General features: G+C 43.5%; 1 protein-coding gene across 15 annotated transcripts in view; it reads right to left on the reverse strand.

The window, feature by feature from the left end:
- Positions 1–19,328, reverse strand: part of APBB2 (amyloid beta precursor protein binding family B member 2) — a 177,190-nt gene that overhangs the window by 24,285 nt on the left and 133,577 nt on the right. Inside the window, exon 1 of one of the 15 annotated variants that reach the window (XM_028744287.2) lies at positions 5,642–5,952. The exons of 13 other annotated variants lie outside the window; for them this stretch is intronic. Coding sequence is in view for 1 of the 2 variants with exons in the window: in XM_028744286.2 (XP_028600119.2) it covers positions 5,376–5,389 (14 nt within the window). In the remaining variant the exon portion in view is untranslated. Of the gene's footprint in view, positions 1–5,375; positions 5,569–5,641; positions 5,953–19,328 lie in introns of those variants that run through there. One more of the 15 variants, XM_028744286.2, reaches the window with a different exon arrangement.

The raw sequence follows: 19,328 nt of genomic DNA on the forward strand, positions 1-19,328 counted from the left end.
AATCCACACAATTCATCAACAAGAGTAGCAAGTGGTCCCCTGTCTCGTTCCGCTTTTCCTGGAAAGAGTCAAGGCCACAGGCCAGATAAGTCATCTGAGAGAAATCGTTCCAAATCAAAATACAGTGGTACCTCGGTTTAAGAACAGGCCCTGTTTACGAACTATTCGGTTAATGAACTCCACAAAACCGGAAGTAGTGTCCTGGTTTGCAAACTTTACCTTGGTCTAAGAATGGAATCTGAATGGTGGAAGGGCACTGGTGGCGGGAGGCCTCATTAGGGAAAGCGCGTCTCAGTTTAAGAACAGTTTCGGTTTAAGAACGGACTTCTGGAACGGATTAAGTTCGTAAACCGAGGTACCACTGCAATGTACAATAAGGAACTGGCTGAATCATTTCCTAATGTTGCCATGGTTTCGCGCCTTCTTCAAGTATGCCAACCCCAACAACAATCCCTTATTAAATTACGGTCAACAACGCTTCCGTCAAGGCAGTCCTCACTATCTGTTCTCTCTACAGAATGGGATCTTTTGAGAGAAATTTCTTCTGTAATTTCGTATCTCAATTTGCAGCCAAGAAGATCAGAAAAGGGGTATTGGTTACAAGAACCTGGATATACTTTGTTATGTGTGAACATGTTTTGTAACTTTGTATGTGATATTTCATGATGAATCACGGAAAGAGACACAGGATACAGGAATGCTAAGCACGGCAACCAAAACCATTTGAGGCAAACCTTAACTATTGGCTTTTCGTTTGTTTAAAGAAAAAGCTCTGGCAATTGGAGACATAGAGAAGTTAAACAGAAAAACGATTTATTTTAAGAACAAAATTGATAAAATAAAAGATGTTGCAAGAGATGTCTCTCAAAAAATTGTGGATGTTACAAGCTTCTAAACAAGGTGGTAAACACACAGCTTCTTTTCACTTCAGTTTCTTAAGCTAATTGTATAGTCTTAATGAGTTCAGTAGGATTTGGTGCTACAGCTTAGGTCTTAATCTTCTTCTTTAGCGATCAATCCGAGTAAGTTTGTCTTCTATGAACACAATCTTAACAGTGAGTCTGTAAGTGACTGTGGAGGCCAGTTCTGAATCCACACGCCCTTCCACAGTGAGGACATAGGTTTCCGGGCAGGAGTTGATCACAATGAGACTTTGCCAAGCGTGCCTTCCTCTTAGCATGTTTCTCCATTTCGTCCTGAGTTTGAGTGTCTTCAAAGCCCATGACACCTTTGGTAAAGACAGTTCACCAATTGGAGCACTTGCAGGCCAGTGTTTCCCAATTGTCAGTAATTATACTACATTTTAGAAAGATTTGCATCGAGAGAGTCTTTAACCTTCTTTTGTTGACCACCAGCATTACACTTGCCATTTTTAAGTTGAGAATATAGTAGTCGCTTTGGAAGACGATAATCAGGCACCCACACAATATGACCAGTCCAGCAAAGTTGATATTGAAGAATCATTGCTTCAACACTGGTGATCTTTGTTTCTGCCAGTACACTGGCATTAGTTCACCTGTCTTCCCAAGTGATGTGTGAAAATTTTTGGAGACACTGTTGATGGAATCTTTTGAGGAGTTGGAGATGGCGTTTAGAAGTGGTCCATGTTTCGCAAGGGTACAGTAAGTTTACAATCGCTTTGTAAACAAGCATTTTGGTTTCCCTGCAAATTTCCCGGTTCTCAAACACTCTGCGCTTCAATTGGGAGAAAGCCGCACTCGCAGAGCTCGGGTGATGCTGGATTTCGGCATCAATGTCGGCCCTTGTGGAAAGATAACTGCCCAGGTAGGAGAAGTAACCGACATTTTACAACGTTACACCATTGAGTTGGATTTGTGGCACTGCAGGGGTTGTTTTGTGCTTGTTGGTGTAGCACTTGGGTTTTTTGGATTTTGAGTGATAGTCCAAGCTTTTCATAAGCTTCTGTGAAGATATTTAGGTCTTAATACTTGGTTTCTTAAACAAGGTGGTATTTTCTGTCAGTTTCCATGCCTTCTATTAATCACACTCCTGAACCTTCTCTAGTATTATAACAGACCAGGGGTTCACCACACCCCTTCCTAACTGGTTTGGGATCCTTTTCTTTCCAGAAGTTCTATCCCTTTCTTATTGAATTGAGACCCAAGTAGAGTTCTCCCTACTAACTCTACTTCCCCTGTCCCCAATTCAGCTTCCCAGTTTTTCTCTTGCCTGTATATTCCTAAAAAGACACTAATTACTGCATTTCAGACTAAGCTCAGAGACTTCCTTATCTGGCTATATTTTCCTCAGACTCGATTTTACACTTATACACACACACACACACACACACACACACACACCACACCACACCAGGAGCTATCTTTGGTGATCACTTGTAGCTGAGTAAGTTTGTCTTCCATAAACACGGTTTTAACAATGAGTCCGTAAGTGACTGTGGAGGCCAATTCTGGATCCACACATCCTTCCATAGTGGGGAAATTGGTTTCCGGGCAGGAGCTGATCATGGTGTGGCTTTGCCAAGCGTGCCTTCCTCCTAGCACGTTTCTCCCTTGCGTCCTGAGTTTGAGTGTCTTCAAAGCCCATGACACCTTTGGTAAAGGCTGTTCTCCAACTGGAGCGCTCGCAGGCCAGTGTTTCCCAATTGTTGGTGTTTACACTACTTTTTTTTTAGATTTGCCCCGAGACAGTCTTTAAACCTCTTTTGTTGACCACCAGCATTACGCTTTCCATTTTAAAGTTCGGAATAGAGTAGTTGCTTTGGAAGACAATCATCAGGCATCCGCACAACATGACCAGTCCAAAGAAGTTGATGTTGAAGAATGAGCTATATCCTTATCCAGCTGAACACCCAACTTTGCTTTTCTTTTTCCTTCCCAAAGTGCTGCCTCCATCCCACTCTGGCTAGCTGTACCCGCAGCCAAGCAGAGAGAGGCTCCAGTCCAGCACTGCATCGCCAAACTCTGGTCTAGCTATATTCTACTATTGTGTAGAGTATTTTTATATATATATATATATATATATATATATATATATATATATATATATTCAGTTTTGGAGACAAAGCCTTAACACACTGCTTTTGATGTCAAGTATAGATGGTTGTTAAAAGGATATTACACATTTTTCCCCCAGCTGAGGTGCAGTCAGAAGCTAGAGGGGGCTCCAATGAACAGCCTGGCCCTCTCTGTCTTTAAAAAGGGCCTGGGACAATGAACTACATTTGATGGAAATTAGGGGCCTTTTGAAAACAAGTATTTTAAGAGTGACAGCTCTTTTGAAGATTTATCAGATCAGGTCTGCAGGCAGTGGGTTACGTCTTGACCACAGTGAGGATGGTCCAGGAGGCCATAGACCAGGGGTCAGCAAACTTTTTCAGCAGGGGGCCAGTCCACTGTCCCTCAGACCTTGTCGGGGGCCGGTCATCTATCTATCTATCTATCTATCTATCTATCTATCTATCTATCTATCTATCCGAATTCCTATGCCCCACAAATAACCCAGAGATGCATTTTAAATACAAGGACACATTCTACTAATGTAAAAACACACTGATTCCTGGACCATCCGCAGGCCAGATTTAGAAGGCAGTTGGGCCGGATCAAGCGCCTTTGGCTCTGATATATTGAAATTATTTATACAATTTTTTATATGCTACTTATTCAGTCCTGAGGGCTCCTAGAAAGCAGCTTACAATCAAATGTTAAAAATGCAAAGAAGTTAATCTACCTATCTGATTTATATCACAACCTTCCCCAAAAGGATCTCAATAGTATATGGGAGAGGCAGTAATTACACCCACCCACCCCCTTTTTGATTATTTGGCTCATTTACATATAAGACAAGCCACAAGGGGTCTGGAACAAGCCTTTAAACTAAAATGGGACAATTTATTCAGCCCATGATATGGGTATAGTAAATCTGGATCACTGCCTCTATCAATAACTTAAAATTAGCACCATGGCCCAGGATATTCAGCATTTTATCCAACATAAATTGTAGCTTTCGTTTTATTACCACACCCGGACTGGAATAAAATTCAATTTAATGGAATTAAAAATAATCTGCACCAGTCCCATAATGGGTTTTAAGATCTAACTGAAATATCCACTGTGCCCAAACATTAATTTATGTTACAAATTTTAAACGTCCGTTTGGCAATCTTCATTAAATCTTGCCTGGTTGCAATATTAAAATGGTTCTAGAGTTGGGGTTATTGTTGACCATAAATTGCATGTTTTTCACACCAATGTGCACATTCCACAAATACAGCACAGGGATTAAGTTAAGGAGCACATTCCCTTTCCAGAGTAAATAATTTATTATTATTTCGCCTCCCAAGAAATGCTCCAGGAATGAATAATAAAAAAGCCCATCTTCTCCCAGTTGTTAAAATTATGTTAATGTTGAAGTAACAACTATAAATACGTAATTAAAGCCATTGCTCTAAGATATGCCGTTTGCTGTGGGTTTTATTGCAGTAGAACAAAAACTCAGCAGCACTTAATATTCTTTTATGCCCAGAAAACAAATATATAAGCAGAGACAACAGGCAATCCAAACAGCTTTCCCCCAACAAATGTCACACTCCAAGTTGAAGAATGAGCGTGCTGAGTGATTAGAAAGAAAAGCAGAAGATTGATGGGTTTTTCCTCTCTTCCATTCCCTCTCCAACAGCTTAATAAAGATTCCTAGCAGCCATACATCAGCTAATAAGTCAATAAACTCCCTAGTTACACATTCTTCAGCAGATACAGAAAGGATTAAGAAAGCAGAAATTCCTCACTGATCAAAATGAATCCAAAAACCTTTCCATCATGAACTTTCTCGTGTCAAAGGAAAGCTGCCCTGTTTACCGATGCGTATACATATGTATCTAAATACTAACGCTGATAATCTTCATCATTAAATATACATTAGAAATGTATATCGAAGGAACGATAAAGTTATTCCACCTCTTGAAAGAGCAAGTTCTCTTACATGCTTATCAAATAAGAGATGATTGTGAATGAAAAATAATCCGTAAATCTCTTAATGGTAAAGATAGGTTTCATCTCAACAATTTTATCTGCCATGAGCACAAGTAGCTGCCCATTTGCACTATCACCAGAAAGTCATTGTGAACTTGGCAATTCATTGCGTTTTCTCTCCCCCCCCCCATTACATCCATGGTTGCGATCGAGAACAAATTACGTCCGAGCTTACAAAACTGCCAATTTAGTCAAGTCGATATAAGAGAGCATAGTAATTGCAGCCAACGAACGGCAGGTATTTGGGCGACCTGAACAGTGAACAATAAGAGCGGCTGAACACCAGACGGGTCTCGTCGTCAGCTAACAGTCCGTCAGTTTACAGCCATGTCCTGAAAGCAGAAACGGCGAATAAACTGTACTTACAGTGCAAGTCCCATCTGGCCATTACAGCTGCGATTCTGATATTAAGTTGTCGTTCTTGGAAAGCAAGAGGCTTAACCTGCCCTTATTGCTCTAAGAAGCTGCTTGCCTGCCCTCAATCTTTAACCTAAAGAATCTCTGCCCTGAATCTGCACAGAGAAGACGAGCGCTACTGAAGACAAAAGGATACTTGTGCCTGCTTATACTGTATGCATCCGTAGTAATCAGACGGGGTGCGCGGGGAGCGGTCCCCTTTTTAAGTTCCTTACCTTATTCCTCCTTGCAGCAGAGAGGGCTTTTTAATGCCTGGCACATCAGGCTGACCAGGCAGCCCCCAACACTCCCCGATTCCCCATTTGCACAGGCATCGGCAGGGCAAAGTGCTCTCTCAGCTCAGCCATATGCACGCTCCTGCTTCGGCGACATGCGTTGAATACCCATGGGGGGGCAGCAGCTCATTCATTTTGCATCAAGTTGGAGCAGACCCTCTCAGCTGCAACTCTCCTCCGCCAGATGCCCTCCCTCGTTCCTTCTTTCCTGTCCTCGCTCAGTCAGCCCAGCTGTGTGATTGGATGCAGCTGTGAAGGAGGGGGGGGTGCTGCTCTCCTCTCAGCCTTGCTTCCCCCCCACCCTGTTTTTGAGTACTTTTTTTTTTATATTCCGTGCAATGAGCCCCTCCCTTCACCTCCCTAACAGATCTATGCTATTACAGATGATCCTCCTTTCGGCAGCCGCCGAGCTTCTGATACCGATGTCAAAAGCTTCTGATACCGATGTCAAAAGTGTGCAGAAGAAATCGTACGCCTGCTGCACAATAAACGGAAAATCGTGCAGAAAAAACAACAACAGGCCCTCTGTTTTGGTTGCTGGAGCCAATGCCGGATGTTTTGCTAACGTTTCTGTTGTTAAGGGCTTGCCTCAAAAGGTAGGGGAGAAAGATTCAGTTGGCAGAGCATGAGACTAGATAAGCCTTGTGGTCCCTTCCTACTCTATGATTCTATGAAATAAAAATTACCCAAACTGTTTGCACCTCACTTTTCAGAAGAGAATATACTTAAACTGGGTTACAAAAAGGTATACCTAAGATTGCATAAAGTACACACCTGCAGTTTGTTTGATTTCTAAAGTATTAGTTCTCTCCTTCCAGTGCTGTAAAAAGGTAAAGGTAAAGGACCCCTGGGACGCGGGTGGCGCTGTGGGTAAAAGCCTCAGCGCCTAGGGCTTGTCGATCCCCGCGGCGGGGTGTGCTCCCGTTGCTCGGTCCCAGCGCCTGCCAACCTAGCAGTTCGAAAGCACCCCCGGGTGCAAGTAGATAAATAGGGACCGCTTACTAGCGGGAAGGTAAACAGCGTTTCCGTGTGCGGCTCTGGCTCGCCAGAGCAGCGATGTCACGCTGGCCACATGACCCGGAAGTGTCTGTGGACAGCGCTGGCTCCCGGCCTATAGAGTGAGATGAGCGCACAACCCTAGAGTCTGGCAAGACTAGCCCGTACAGGCAGGGGTACCTTTACCTTTAAAGGACCCCTGGCAGTTAAGTCCAGTCGTGGACGACTCTGGGGTTGCGGTGCTCATCTCGCTTTACAGGCCGAGGGAGCTGGCGTTTGTCCGCAGACAGATTTTCCGGGTCATGTGGCCAGCATAACTAAGCCGCTTCTGGTGAAAGCAGAGCAGCGCATGGAAACGCCGTTTACCCTCCTGCTGGAATGGTAACCTATTTGTCTACTTGCACTTTTTGGCGTGCTTTCAAACTGCTAGGTTGGCAGGAGCTAGGACAGAGCAACGGGTGCTCACCCCGTCACGGAGATTCAAACCACTGATAGGCAAGTCCAAGAGACTCAGTGGTTTAGACCACAGCACCACCCATGTCCCCTTTCCAGCGCTTTATACTACATAATTTCGAAGATACAAATGGTTCACTACTGTTCAGGGCCAAAGCCTAGCAACCCCCCATGAAGAATTGCCTAGCTTAAGATAATAAGTGTGCTCTGAGAAACTCTCTTTCTGGAGGAGAGATTCTCATTGAACTGTTTCTCTTCATTTCTGTCACTGCTAAAACAGATCTACTGTTTAACAAATGAGAGCCTGCCTGCCTGCTGCTGAAAAACAAACCTTTATTAATGTACAGTTACGCGGATTTCTGACCTGAATGCGCTATAAACATTGTTTGCAATCCCAGACATTGCAATCCAACAAACAACAAAAGAGCCCCACTGCAAGAATGGCTGTCATTATAAGTTTTTTTTTGTTGCCGCAGATTCAGTACGAGATGCCCATCTAATGCCAAATAGGGCTTTTGTTTCCAGCTGTAAACTTTCACTTCCATTGCCTATCCTACTGCCAGTCCTTTGCTAGAGTTGGCTTTAGAGATGCTCCTAAAGTCCTTCACAAATCTTGAATCCCCTCCAAGTCTTACAAGGCTGCTAAGCAGGCTTGTTAATATTCCTCTCGCGTTTCTTCCCTTAAGCCAGAAAGCAACAGTGACATGTGTTAAACATACTAATTTTAACTCTCAAACTAGCTGTGCAGGGACACCACTGACTCAAGAGGAGTCCCATTTCTTTTTCAGTGTACAGTGATACCTTGGAAGTCGAACGGAATCCGTTCCGGAACTTCCAAAACATTCGGAAACCAAGGCGCGGCTTCCGATTGGCTGCAGGAAGCTCCTGCAGCCAATCGGAAGCCACGTCGGACGTTTGGCTTCCAAAGAATGTTTGCAAAGTGGAACACTCGCTTCCGGGTTTGTGGCACTTGAGAGCCAAAATGTTTGACTCGCAAGGCGTTTGGGATCCAAGGTACGACTGTATTAGACTGGGTAGTATTACATGCAAACATCAGCGGCCAGCTATGGCCTATTGGTCTGATTGGGACACACGCCTGGGCCTAAGCATCTATTGTTGGGATGGAAAAGCAAATGTGAGCCACAGACATAATGTAATTGTGACATACTGTAAGTGCACCAAGTGGTTGCCTGCATCTACGGAAGACCACTTCCTTCAACTAACAGGTGATCTGGCCTTCTTTGTACACAGCCTTTTGTGTGGAGCAGCCATGTTGCATTAGGAACATATAAGAGGAGTGCACTCCCACCCAAACACCATGGAAACATGAACCCCAACTTGAGTAAGAATCAAACCCTATCCATGGCTATTAGCTAGTCATAAAATCCAAATTTCAGCGTGATCCATGGCCCTGCAGCCACAGATGTTGTAGGGCGATGAATGGATGCACCGTTATCTTGGTAACTTGTAACAAAAAGAATGACTTGAAAACCAAGCAAAAAGACCCCATGAGGGTTTTTATTTATTTATTTTTAAAAAAAGAAAAACACCAACTAAAGTTGTTTTTTAATTGCATTCCCCAACAAAAGCAATCTTCAGCAAAAATTGGAAAATATGTCTTATACCTATAAAACATCAAAACCTATTATGTACAGTGAGGGGGAAAAGTATTTGATCCCCTGCTAAATTTGCCCGTTTGCCCTCTGACCAAGAAATGGCCAGTCTCTCACAGCTACAATAAACCATTAAAATTATGGACTGGTCATTTCTTCGTCAGAGGGCAAATAGGCAAATATAGCAGGGGATCAAATACTTTCCCCCATCACTGTATTATAATCCCACTCATGTAAACCACACGCCAGGCCTTTCCTCAAGGGTCCTCTGACTCCTCTGGAGGGACTTTTCAGGAGGCATGGAGGCTGTAGTGAGAGAAGGAAGCAAGGAACTCACTGCGTAACTGGCTTCTGCTTGCACAATCCCTGGATCCAAGCTGCTTGGGGCAGAGGAATGGGCAAGTATTGTTCTTTTATTAATCAGCTAAGGGCCTATGAGTATGGCGGGCTGTGAATACTGAACCTCCGACATTTCTAACCTCCCACTCCTCTGCCTCTATTCAGTCTCCTCATCCTGCCTATCATCCAATAGATCTCATCAGGTCTGAAATCTACAAAACAGAGAGAAAGGAAGCCTTGTTGCAACAAGGGAATCGTTCAGTGTCTTTGCATCTGACTCTCTGATAACATGGAACTTTCAACAGTGATACCTGACTTTTTATGCTCAGTAGTTCAAAACACTGCGCTCCTTATACGGCGTGTTTAGGTTTAGAGATGAATTAAGGTAGAAAAGGCCATGATTTCTCTTTTGATAAGCTTCCGCAGGCTTCTCCAGTATCACAGTGGGTCTTTGTTACTCTTGCAAGTGAGTTGGCTACCCAAGTGTCAGTTCCGGCTGCCCCTGGCTCACTGGTAGATGTCACAGACTGATTTGTCAGAGAGGAAGACATGGGCCATGCAGCTGGCTAACTGGGGGAAACTGGAAAATCTCCATGGTCAGAAGCAGAGGCCAAGAACCAAAAAATCTGGCTGATCACTGACGGGAAAAGAGACATGACCGGATGGAAGCTTTTTCTGATCCCAGTGCTTTTCTTCAATGGAAATACTATTCTTTGACTCAAAGCATGAGTGAAGGGACTTGTTTTGCATCAATAAAATAACTTGAGGATTGAACACAGCAGGTGAACCCCCTACTGAAATTATCTTTCAGACCATGTTTACTGTACCATTTAAATAGTCAGATGAGTGTATGTGTTTTAATTTAAGGGACTCTGGTGCATCAAGATGGATGGTATTTCATTAGGCAATCTTGTATGAGATATATAATGCAGGCCATTTTTTCAGGTTCACTAAAACACAACATTATTCATGCAGAAATCATTTGTGACTCATAGAATTGTTATTTTCTTTACCATCTTACTAATGCATCAACTTAAGTCATTCGAATTTTTATGCTGAGAAATTAAAAACTGAAATGAGACTTTAAGTACACGCACACAGACAACTCCAGTCATCAAATGCAATTCAAGAAAGAGATTTGTTGCCAGAGGGCACATTGCGTTGAATAGCATGAAGCATCAAAAGTACCTCCCCTTGTGGAAGCTCAGTTATGGAAATGGGCCACCGAAACATAATCCGCACGATTATGAGCCTGGAGTTAGAACATGTACCTATCTTTCAGAAACGTAGCACTTGAAAACAATTTTCTAACAATAATCCAGATCTACTGTATGCATTCATCAGATAAATACTTTAAACATCTAAAACATAACAGACATTCAAAGGAATTCAAGGGCATCCATTATTTAAATATATGAATAGATAAAAAGAAGACTGCTCTTGTTATATGTATGTGTTTCATATGTGTGGCCAAACTGTGTGGCTTCCAGCGCATTTAAATGCATTATAAAAAATCAAACATTAAAAACTTTCCTTAACAGGGCTGCCTTCAGATGTCTTCTAAAAGTCAGATAGTTGTTTATTTCCTGGACATCTGACGGGAGGGCATTCCACAGGGCAGGCGCCACTACCGAAAAGGCCCTCTGCCTGGTTCCTTATAACCTCACTTCACGCAGTGAGGGAACCACCAGAAGGCCCTCGGCGCTGAACCTCAGTGTTCGGGCTGAACAATGGGGGTGGAGAAGCTCCTTCAGGTATACGGAGCCGAGGCTGTTTAGGGCTTTAAAGGTCAGCACCAACACTTTGAATTGTGCTCGGAAATGTAGTGGGAGCCAGTGTAGATCCCTTAAGACTGGTTTTATATGGTCCCGGTGGCCACTCCGTCACCAGTATAGCTGCCGCGTTCTGGATTACAGTGGTACCTCGGGTTACAGACGCTTCGGGTTACAGACTCTGCTAACCCAGAAATAGTACCTTGGGTTAAGAACTTTGCTTCAGGATGAGAACAGAAATTGCGCAGCGGCAGCGGGAGGCCCCATTAGCTAAAGGGGTGCTTCAGCTTAAGAACAGTTTCAGGTTAAGAACGGACCTCCAGAACAAATTAAGTCTTTAACCCGAGATACAGTGAGGGGGGGAAAGTATTTGATCCCCTGCTATATTTCCCCGTTTGCCCTCTGACGAAGAAATGACCAGTCCATAATTTTAATGGTAGGTTTATTGTAGCTGTGAGAGATTAGTCATTTCTTCGTCAGAGGGCAAACGGGCAAATTTAGCAGGGGATCAAATACTCCCCCCCCCCTCACTGTACCACTGTAGTTGCAGTTTCCGAGTCACCTTCAAAGGTAGCCCCACGTAGAGCGCCTTGCAGGAGTCCAAGTGAGGGATAAGCAGCGCACTCTGGTGTACAGGCAGGTAGAGTCTCAGCCGGTGAAGCAAATGGAGCTGCTAGACAGCTACCCTACCCTGGATACAGAATTGACCTGCACCTCCATGGACAGTTGTGCATCCAAAATGACACCTAGGCTGTGCACCTGGTCCTTCAGGGACAGAGTTACCCCATTCAGGACCAGGGGATCCCGCAAACCTGGATGTATTTTGATACTGTGTTTCTAGCAACACCAATATGTATTAACTCATACTTTTCATCAGTGTTTGAAATCCAGGGTGTACATTATTTTCTCACCCCACTGTCTTTTATTGTTTACAGTTATTTTCAAATTATTGTGTAGTGTGTTTTTAATATTTTACAGGGAATGTTTACTTCTGCGCAGTCGCATGAATCTAAGAAGTGACTACAGTGGTGCCCCGCAAGACGAATGCCTCGCAAGACGAAAAAACCGCAAGACGAAGAGACTCGCGGAACGGATTAATTTCGTCTTGCGAGGCACCACTGTATGAAGATGTATGGCAAGACACAGAAAAACCAACCATGCCTGGGGAATCATTAAAAATTAGGATAATCGTAATTTTGGAGAGAGAACCCCCCCCCCCGAGATTAACACACTCATCTAGTCATCTGTGGTGTGTAAGAATTATCTGTAGGTGAATAAGCAAGGAAGCACTAATAAAAGTGGAAATGTTATTTTTGCCTTTATCTCAGCTTTCTTAAGTGCCATAAATCCTATACATCCTATACCTTTTTAAAATATGGCTCTTTTCTGAGGGGGGCGGGTTTATTGTTTTTATTCTGATTATATATGTTGTGGTTTTTTCTGAGAACCGCTCTGAGGCCTCTGGGTATAGGGCGGTATATAAAATCAATCAATAATAACAATAACAAATGGCTAGATAGGCAGGTACGGACATGGTCATGACATTTCGTGAAAGCTTTTCCTAGGCTTCTTATAGCTGGAGCTCAAATACCGGATTATAAAAACAACAGAAAGCATTTGTAGGCAACTGCATATTTCAGGTATAGTAAGTTAAAATAAAGGAGATTCTGCAGCTGGGAAAAGAGAGTGAAGGCCAGAGGTAGCCATGCCTTGTGGTCTTTTTAAGGAATATATCCCACTGTTATGCAAGGGACAGATAAAGGCAGGAATTGGCACTGCACAGTAAAAGTTCTTGACGCATTGGCCCTAGCAGTGGGGTAACAACACTTGGACCTGCTTCAGGCTGCAAACATCTTGGGCCAGCACTGGTGACGATGTGAATCATGGCAGAAGCAGACTAGCTTCTCTTCAAATTACACGACTGTAGGAAATGCAAGCCAGTGTTGGAGAGACTCCAAATGAAATGCCATATGCAGCATATTTGATATCCGTAGGCATATTAATGTGAACGACGACCAAGTGAGTCATAAACAAATTACAAAGTGCTAGGTTTATATTATTCTCTATAACAACCCAGGTTGTAGTTCATGAATGTTCTGACTTGCTTGATTGCTATTCAATAATAAATTAAATATTCTGAATGCAAATTAGGTTACAGGTGCTATTTGCACTAAACCGCAGGGCATTCTGGCAAGCAGTTTAAATAATTATTTAGGGGCCTCTAAGCTAGCCAATTAGTGTAGCCCGTTGAATTGAAATAAATTTCTAACTTAATTTATGTAGTTTTGTTGAATGGCAATGTTAAAGTAGCAGTATATTCTAAGCTTTGGACAGAAATTATTGATTATTATTTAGTTATTAAACTTACGCTAATCTGCTCTTAGTGCATGGGGTGCAGGAAGCCACGTAGGTACAGCAAATTATGCTTGTCAATACTAGTTTAACTGCAGGTACAAAATCTTGCCTACCTCAGTCGGGCAGCCAGACAATCGCTGCTCCTTGCCACCTCTGAAATGGATGCATGCAACTCACGTGGTCATATCATCCAAAACTCATTTTGCCACTGCTTGGCAGCCAGATGGTACACTACAGCAGGAGGGACGTGGCCCAGCCATCGTCGGCTGTTGCTTACTAACTTACTAGCAAATTCAGTTTTCCATATAAAGAAACGGGGAAAGCTGCCAGCAAAACCAACACCCCCTAAATACAACCCATCATTATGCTATGTTCTGAATTATTTATATCAATGTTGCAGAATGCAATAATACTTTACTATCTGTGGGCATTCAATATGGAGACCCAGTTCAAAATTTAATGGGAAACTTTGGCTTAATAATCTACGCAAAAATGAGCAGGCACAAGGCTTGCCTTCACTCTAACCAATCATGGTGTAATAAACCAAATTGGTGCGTACAAATTTGTCTCCTCTTCTGCAGGTGAGGTGGAGGGCCCAAACCACATACTGTGTACTAGCCACAGAAAATCCTATGAGCGCTGTTGTTGGCTAAACATGGATGCTATAAAATGGGACAGCTGTCCCCCAAAGAGCCCTGAAAATCCACTTTCCACTGACATCATGGGCTCTAAGGGCATATAATGGCATTTTAACATTTGGGACTTAAAGCACTAGGCATCTTATATTGAGGAAAGAAAAATGTTGCATGATTCTTAATTTTCTCATTGGTGTTGCTTGTTTAATTTACCCAGTTTTTCCCTTGCTGCATTTTCTTGCCTGGCTTTCTCCTTCATCAGAAGCCTAGTGCTAGGCTTTGGTTTCTTACAGTTATTCACTGTCATTCCCTATTATTTTAATTCCGCCGAGTTATTTTTCTTAGCTGTTTTTCTGTCGCTTCTTTCCTCTGTTGGGTATTCTAGCATTCTAGAAAACCCATCTTCGTGGGATTTCTTTTATGCTGTACCCTCTTCTTCCTTCCTGGGACCATCTTTTTATTCCCTATGTCTCCCCAGCTGTGTACAATGAAGGGTACACAGCAAGAATAAACAAAATCACTTCATATTAGGAGTGCAAAAAATAAAACTATAAAATTAGAACCAGGGAGAGCTGTATTTCAGCTCTATGCACCATGTGGCAAGAACCATGGGAAAATGGATAGATGATAGATAGATAGGTAAAGGTAAAGGGACCCCTGACCATTAGATCCAGTCGTGACCGACTCTGGGGTTGCGGCGCTCATCTCGCTTTATTGGCCAAGGGAGCCGGTGTACAGCTTCCGGGTCATGTGGCCAGCATGACTAAGCCGCTTCTGGCGAACCAGAGCAGCGCACGGAAACACTGTTTACCTTCCTGCCGGAGTGGTACCTATTTATCTACTTGCACTTTGACGTGCTTTTGAACTGCTAGGTTGGCAGGAGCTGGGACCAAGCAATGGGAGCTCACCCCGTCGCGGGGATTTGAACCGTCTACCTTCTGATCGGCAAGTCCTAGGCTCTGTGAATTAATCCACAGCGCCACCCGCGTCCCTTAGATAGATAGATGACACTTAAATATATTTAATGGCTTGAGTACTGTTTTGCTATGCCATAATCGTTCCAATAATATTTAGCATTGCTATAAAGCTTTTTAAGTGTTTAGAAGCATTTCATATGCCTGAGCTTCTTGAAATACATGCAACCACCCTGTAAGGCAAGTATTTTTATTCCCATACTGCGATTTTTCGAGGGAGTCTTGGTTGACCACAAACTTGACATGAGCCAACAGTGTGACGTGGCAGCTAAAAAAGCCAATGCAATTCTGGGCTGCATCAATAGGAGTATAGCATCTAGATCAAGGGAAGTAATAGTGCCACTGTATTCTGCTCTGGTCAGACCTCACCTGGAGTACTGTGTCCAGTTCTGGGCACCACAGTTCAAGAAGGACACTGACAAACTGGAACGTGTCCAGAGGAGGGCAACCAAAATGGTCAAAGGCCTGGAAACGATGCCTTATGAGGAACGGCTAAGGGAGCTGGGCATGTTTAGCCTGGAGAAGAGGAGGTTAAGGGGTGATATGATAGCCATGTTCAAATATATAAAAGGACGTCATATAGAGGAGGGAGAAAGGTTGTTTTCTGCTGTTCCAGAGAAGTGGACACGGAGCAATGGATCCAAACTACAAGAAAGAAGATTCCACCTAAACATTAGGAAGAACTTCCTGACAGTAAGAGCTGTTCGACAGTGGAATTTGCTGCCAAGGAGTGTGGTGGAGTCTCCTTCTTTGGAGGTCTTTAAGCAGAGGCTTGACAACCATATGTCAGGAGTGCTCTGGTGGTGTTTCCTGCTTGGCAGGGGGTTGGAATCGATGGCCCTTGTGGTCTATTCCAACTCTATGATTCTATGATTGTGATCCTAATTGCAATCAAGGAGGGTTTTGGGTTTTTTTAAAGTCCTCTCTATTTAGCACTCCAGTCCATCCCTAGTTTCCTCTTATGCGAGCAAGTTCTGTGTTCATTTCCAGGTAAGATTTATTCCCAGTATTCAAATGCCTCTGTCTCAGACAGCCATCTATGGGGTTGGCGCCTACAGGTACACAAAAGAGAATACATCGGATGTGCACAATGAACCTCTGGGAATACAACTTTTTAGAAACTGTCCAGGAGTCAGCTTGACAGGAGGGTTTATGGGGAAAGGGAAGCAGCAGCCAGAGAACTTCTACATTAAAGGAAAAGCCAAGTCCCATGAGGAAAGCAGGAAGGCAAAGTGAGGGCTGGACTGTCACTTTTTTTTTAACAGAAAGCCCCAGTGGGATAAAGCAAACCATCAAGGCCTATAGTGGACTCTGACCTAGTTTTCAAGTGGATGAGAAGCAAAAGATAGAGTGGGGTGGGGGGAGGTGGATGGATTAATGTGCACATGACATCTATTTTGGAGGATGCAAATTTTCCTCTTGTGCTCACAGCACAGAGGAGAAAGATGAAGGAACAGCGTGTGAGTAGATCTTAGCTCTGCCACATTTCCTTGCTAATATCCACCTGCCAATTTTATATTCCAAAATATTTTGTTGCACGCATGGAAGCTGGGGGAGAAAAAGCGGCCACGGCGGATAGTGAACGAGTGCCAACAAAAATAGAAACCTAAGTGGGAAAGAGAATAAACGTTTTGTCGCTTTCAAGTAGAGTCTGCTCCTTCATGACTGGGATGGATGAGGGGTCGTTTCAGCTGAAGGAAAATGCACAACCAAGTAGCCTTTTCTTAACCAGTGGCAGTTGCAGACAGATCGGATCTGACAAAATATAACTCATAACCTGGATTGTCTCTTAAGGAACAATTCTGTCAAAGGTCTTCTTTAAGGTCGGCTGCAAATGTAGCACTGACCTTTCCCACAAAATGCGGTGTGCAAATTAGGATGACCCACTCTCTCCAAGCCTTTCCTCACCTTTCTTTTAATCTTCTGCTTTAAATTCCCTCCTCCCTCCCCTGCTTGGTTTCAGGGGCGCCAGCTTGTGATTGGCCAAACAAATAGCCAGCCAATCAGGATTTTTAAAAAATAAAAATGATTCCCCCCCCCTTTTCTTCTCACTTCCCTCTGGGGTCCCCATGCCTCGTGCTGTGTCCCCCCCCCCATTTATGTAATTTTTACTTGTGGCCTCCTTGAAATATCCTGGGGAGGCCCCGGTTGGGAAACACTGGAGTAAATCGTGAAGCATTTTCTTACCAAGCTACTGTGGTAAAAAGAAGTTAATGCTGGAGTCCAAGATAACAGCTTAGTGTGTGCCGAGAGAATTATTAATCTCCCAGAAGGCTTTTCTGCCTCGTGCTCTAGCAGACATACCCTTAGATTAAACTCCCATCAGTAGATCTCTGTTTTTCATCAATCTTTCATTAGCACAAGGCTTAGAAAATCATCTGGTCAGGTACCATTAAAAGGCTTTTCATCTTCTAAAGAGAAATCCAACCAAATAAATTACTACAAGGAAGGAGCCTGATAAAAAAATATATATCAAAAAATCCAAGGACCTCAAGATAGCAATGACTTTCAAATAACTTGATATTCAAGAGGTAGGAGCTGCTGCATTAGTCATCATAATTATTGTCTACCTGACAATGAACAGGAGAGAACCCTTTCGCTAGCAAGGGACGCGTGAGATTTTCAAAAGTGACTCTTTGCTGTTCAAAGCAGTAGGCAGGAGAAAGACTACGGTAAGCGCATCATTCCCCCCCCACAGAGCACTTCGCTGATGCAATTTGTCTCCCTTGTTCTGCCATGTTGCAGCTGCTCGTGGCAAAGGCTCTGGTTCCCACACCCAGGGGCCTTGCTGTTTGTCATGCTTCTGTCCCTGATCACCAAATACCTAACTTGCTAGAAAGAGTCATGTGCGGGAGTCCACAAAATATAATGGAAAGACTTGTTCTAATTGCTTAATTCTAAATTTAGCCTAGATGGTGACAGCAGCTACGAAATTAAAAGATGCCTGCTTCTTGGGAGAAAAGCAATGACAAACCTAGACAGCATCTTAAAAAGCAGAGACATCACCTTGCCAACAAAGGTCCGCATAGTTAAAGCTTTGGTTTTCCCAGTAGTGATGTATGGAAGTGAGAGCTGGACCATAAAGAAGGCTGATCGCCAAATAATTGATGCTTTTGAATTATGGTGCTAGAGGAGACTCTTGAGAGTCCCATATACTGCAAGAAGATCAAACACATCCATTCTGAAGGAAATCAGCCCTGAGTGGAAGGACAGATCCTGAAGCTGAGGCTCCAATACTTTGTCCACCTCATGAGAAGAGAAGACTCCCTGGAAAAGACCCTGATGTTGGGAAAGATGGAGGACACAAGGAGAAGGGGACAACAGAGGACGAGATGGTTGGATAGTGTTGTCGAAGCTACCAGCATGAGTTTGACCGAACTGCGGGAGGCAGTGGAAGACAGGAGTGCCTGGCGTGCTCTGGTCCATGGGGTCACGAAGAGTCGGACACGACTAAATGACTAAACAACAACAAATTTAGCCTTCCCAGTCTCCCTCTGCCTCTTCCTATATATAGCATATCCATGCATGTTAAGCCACTCTCTCAAACGCAACTCTTTTCTCCTTATACTAATACCCCGAGGCAACAAGCAGGCATCAGAAGTTCCCTCCCCTTTCCTTCCTCTATTTGCTGGACACCTGTCTTTATGTTTCAGGCCAGAGACTTTAAGGAATCAGTCATGGCTCCAGGCTATGCTTGCAGGCCTGTTCAAGCAACTCTCCTTAGTAACTCTGGTGAATCTGGAGACTTGTCTTCAGGCAAAAAGCAGGAGACATTTCAAATGAAAGCTGAAATAATTCAACAAGACCTAACAGCAACAAAAAGTAGGGGTCATTTGCACTACTCTAAATTTTTTACAGTGAGAGCATCTGTCTGATAGAGTGGTACCTCGGGTTAAGAACTTAATTCGTTCCGGAGGTCCGTTCTTAACCTGAAACTGTTCTTAACCTGAGGTACCACTTTAGCTAATGGGGCCTCCCGCTGCGATTTCTGTTCTCATCCTGAGGTAAAGTTTTTAACCCAAGGTACTATTTCTGGGTTAGCGGAGTCTGTAACCTGAAGCGTCTGTAACCTGAAGCGTCTGTAACCCAAGGTACCACTCGCTTCAGGTTACAGACTCCGCTAACCCAGAAACAGTACCTCGGGTTAAGAACTTTGCTTCAGGATGAGAACAGAAATCGTGTGGTGGCAGCACGGCAGCAGCGGGAGGCCCCATTACCTAAAGTGGTACCTCAGGTTAAGAACAGTTTCAGGTTAAGAAAGGACCTCCAGAGCGAATTAAGTTCTTAACCGGAGGTATGACTGTATATCTCTGATTGTGTGTTGTTTTTTAAAAAGACCTACATGCGACAAAAAAAAAAAAAATTTACAAGATGAATTGTCACCGTCAGGAAAAAAACAACTTTTTTGGTATCTAACTGTTGGAGATGCAATAGGATTCTCTAAAACATGCTTTTCCGTTGTCCTATATTGAAAGATTTTTGGCAGAAAG

The sequence above is a fragment of the Podarcis muralis genome, chromosome 9, assembly GCF_964188315.1.
Source record: "Podarcis muralis chromosome 9, rPodMur119.hap1.1, whole genome shotgun sequence".
NCBI lineage: Eukaryota > Metazoa > Chordata > Lepidosauria > Squamata > Lacertidae > Podarcis > Podarcis muralis.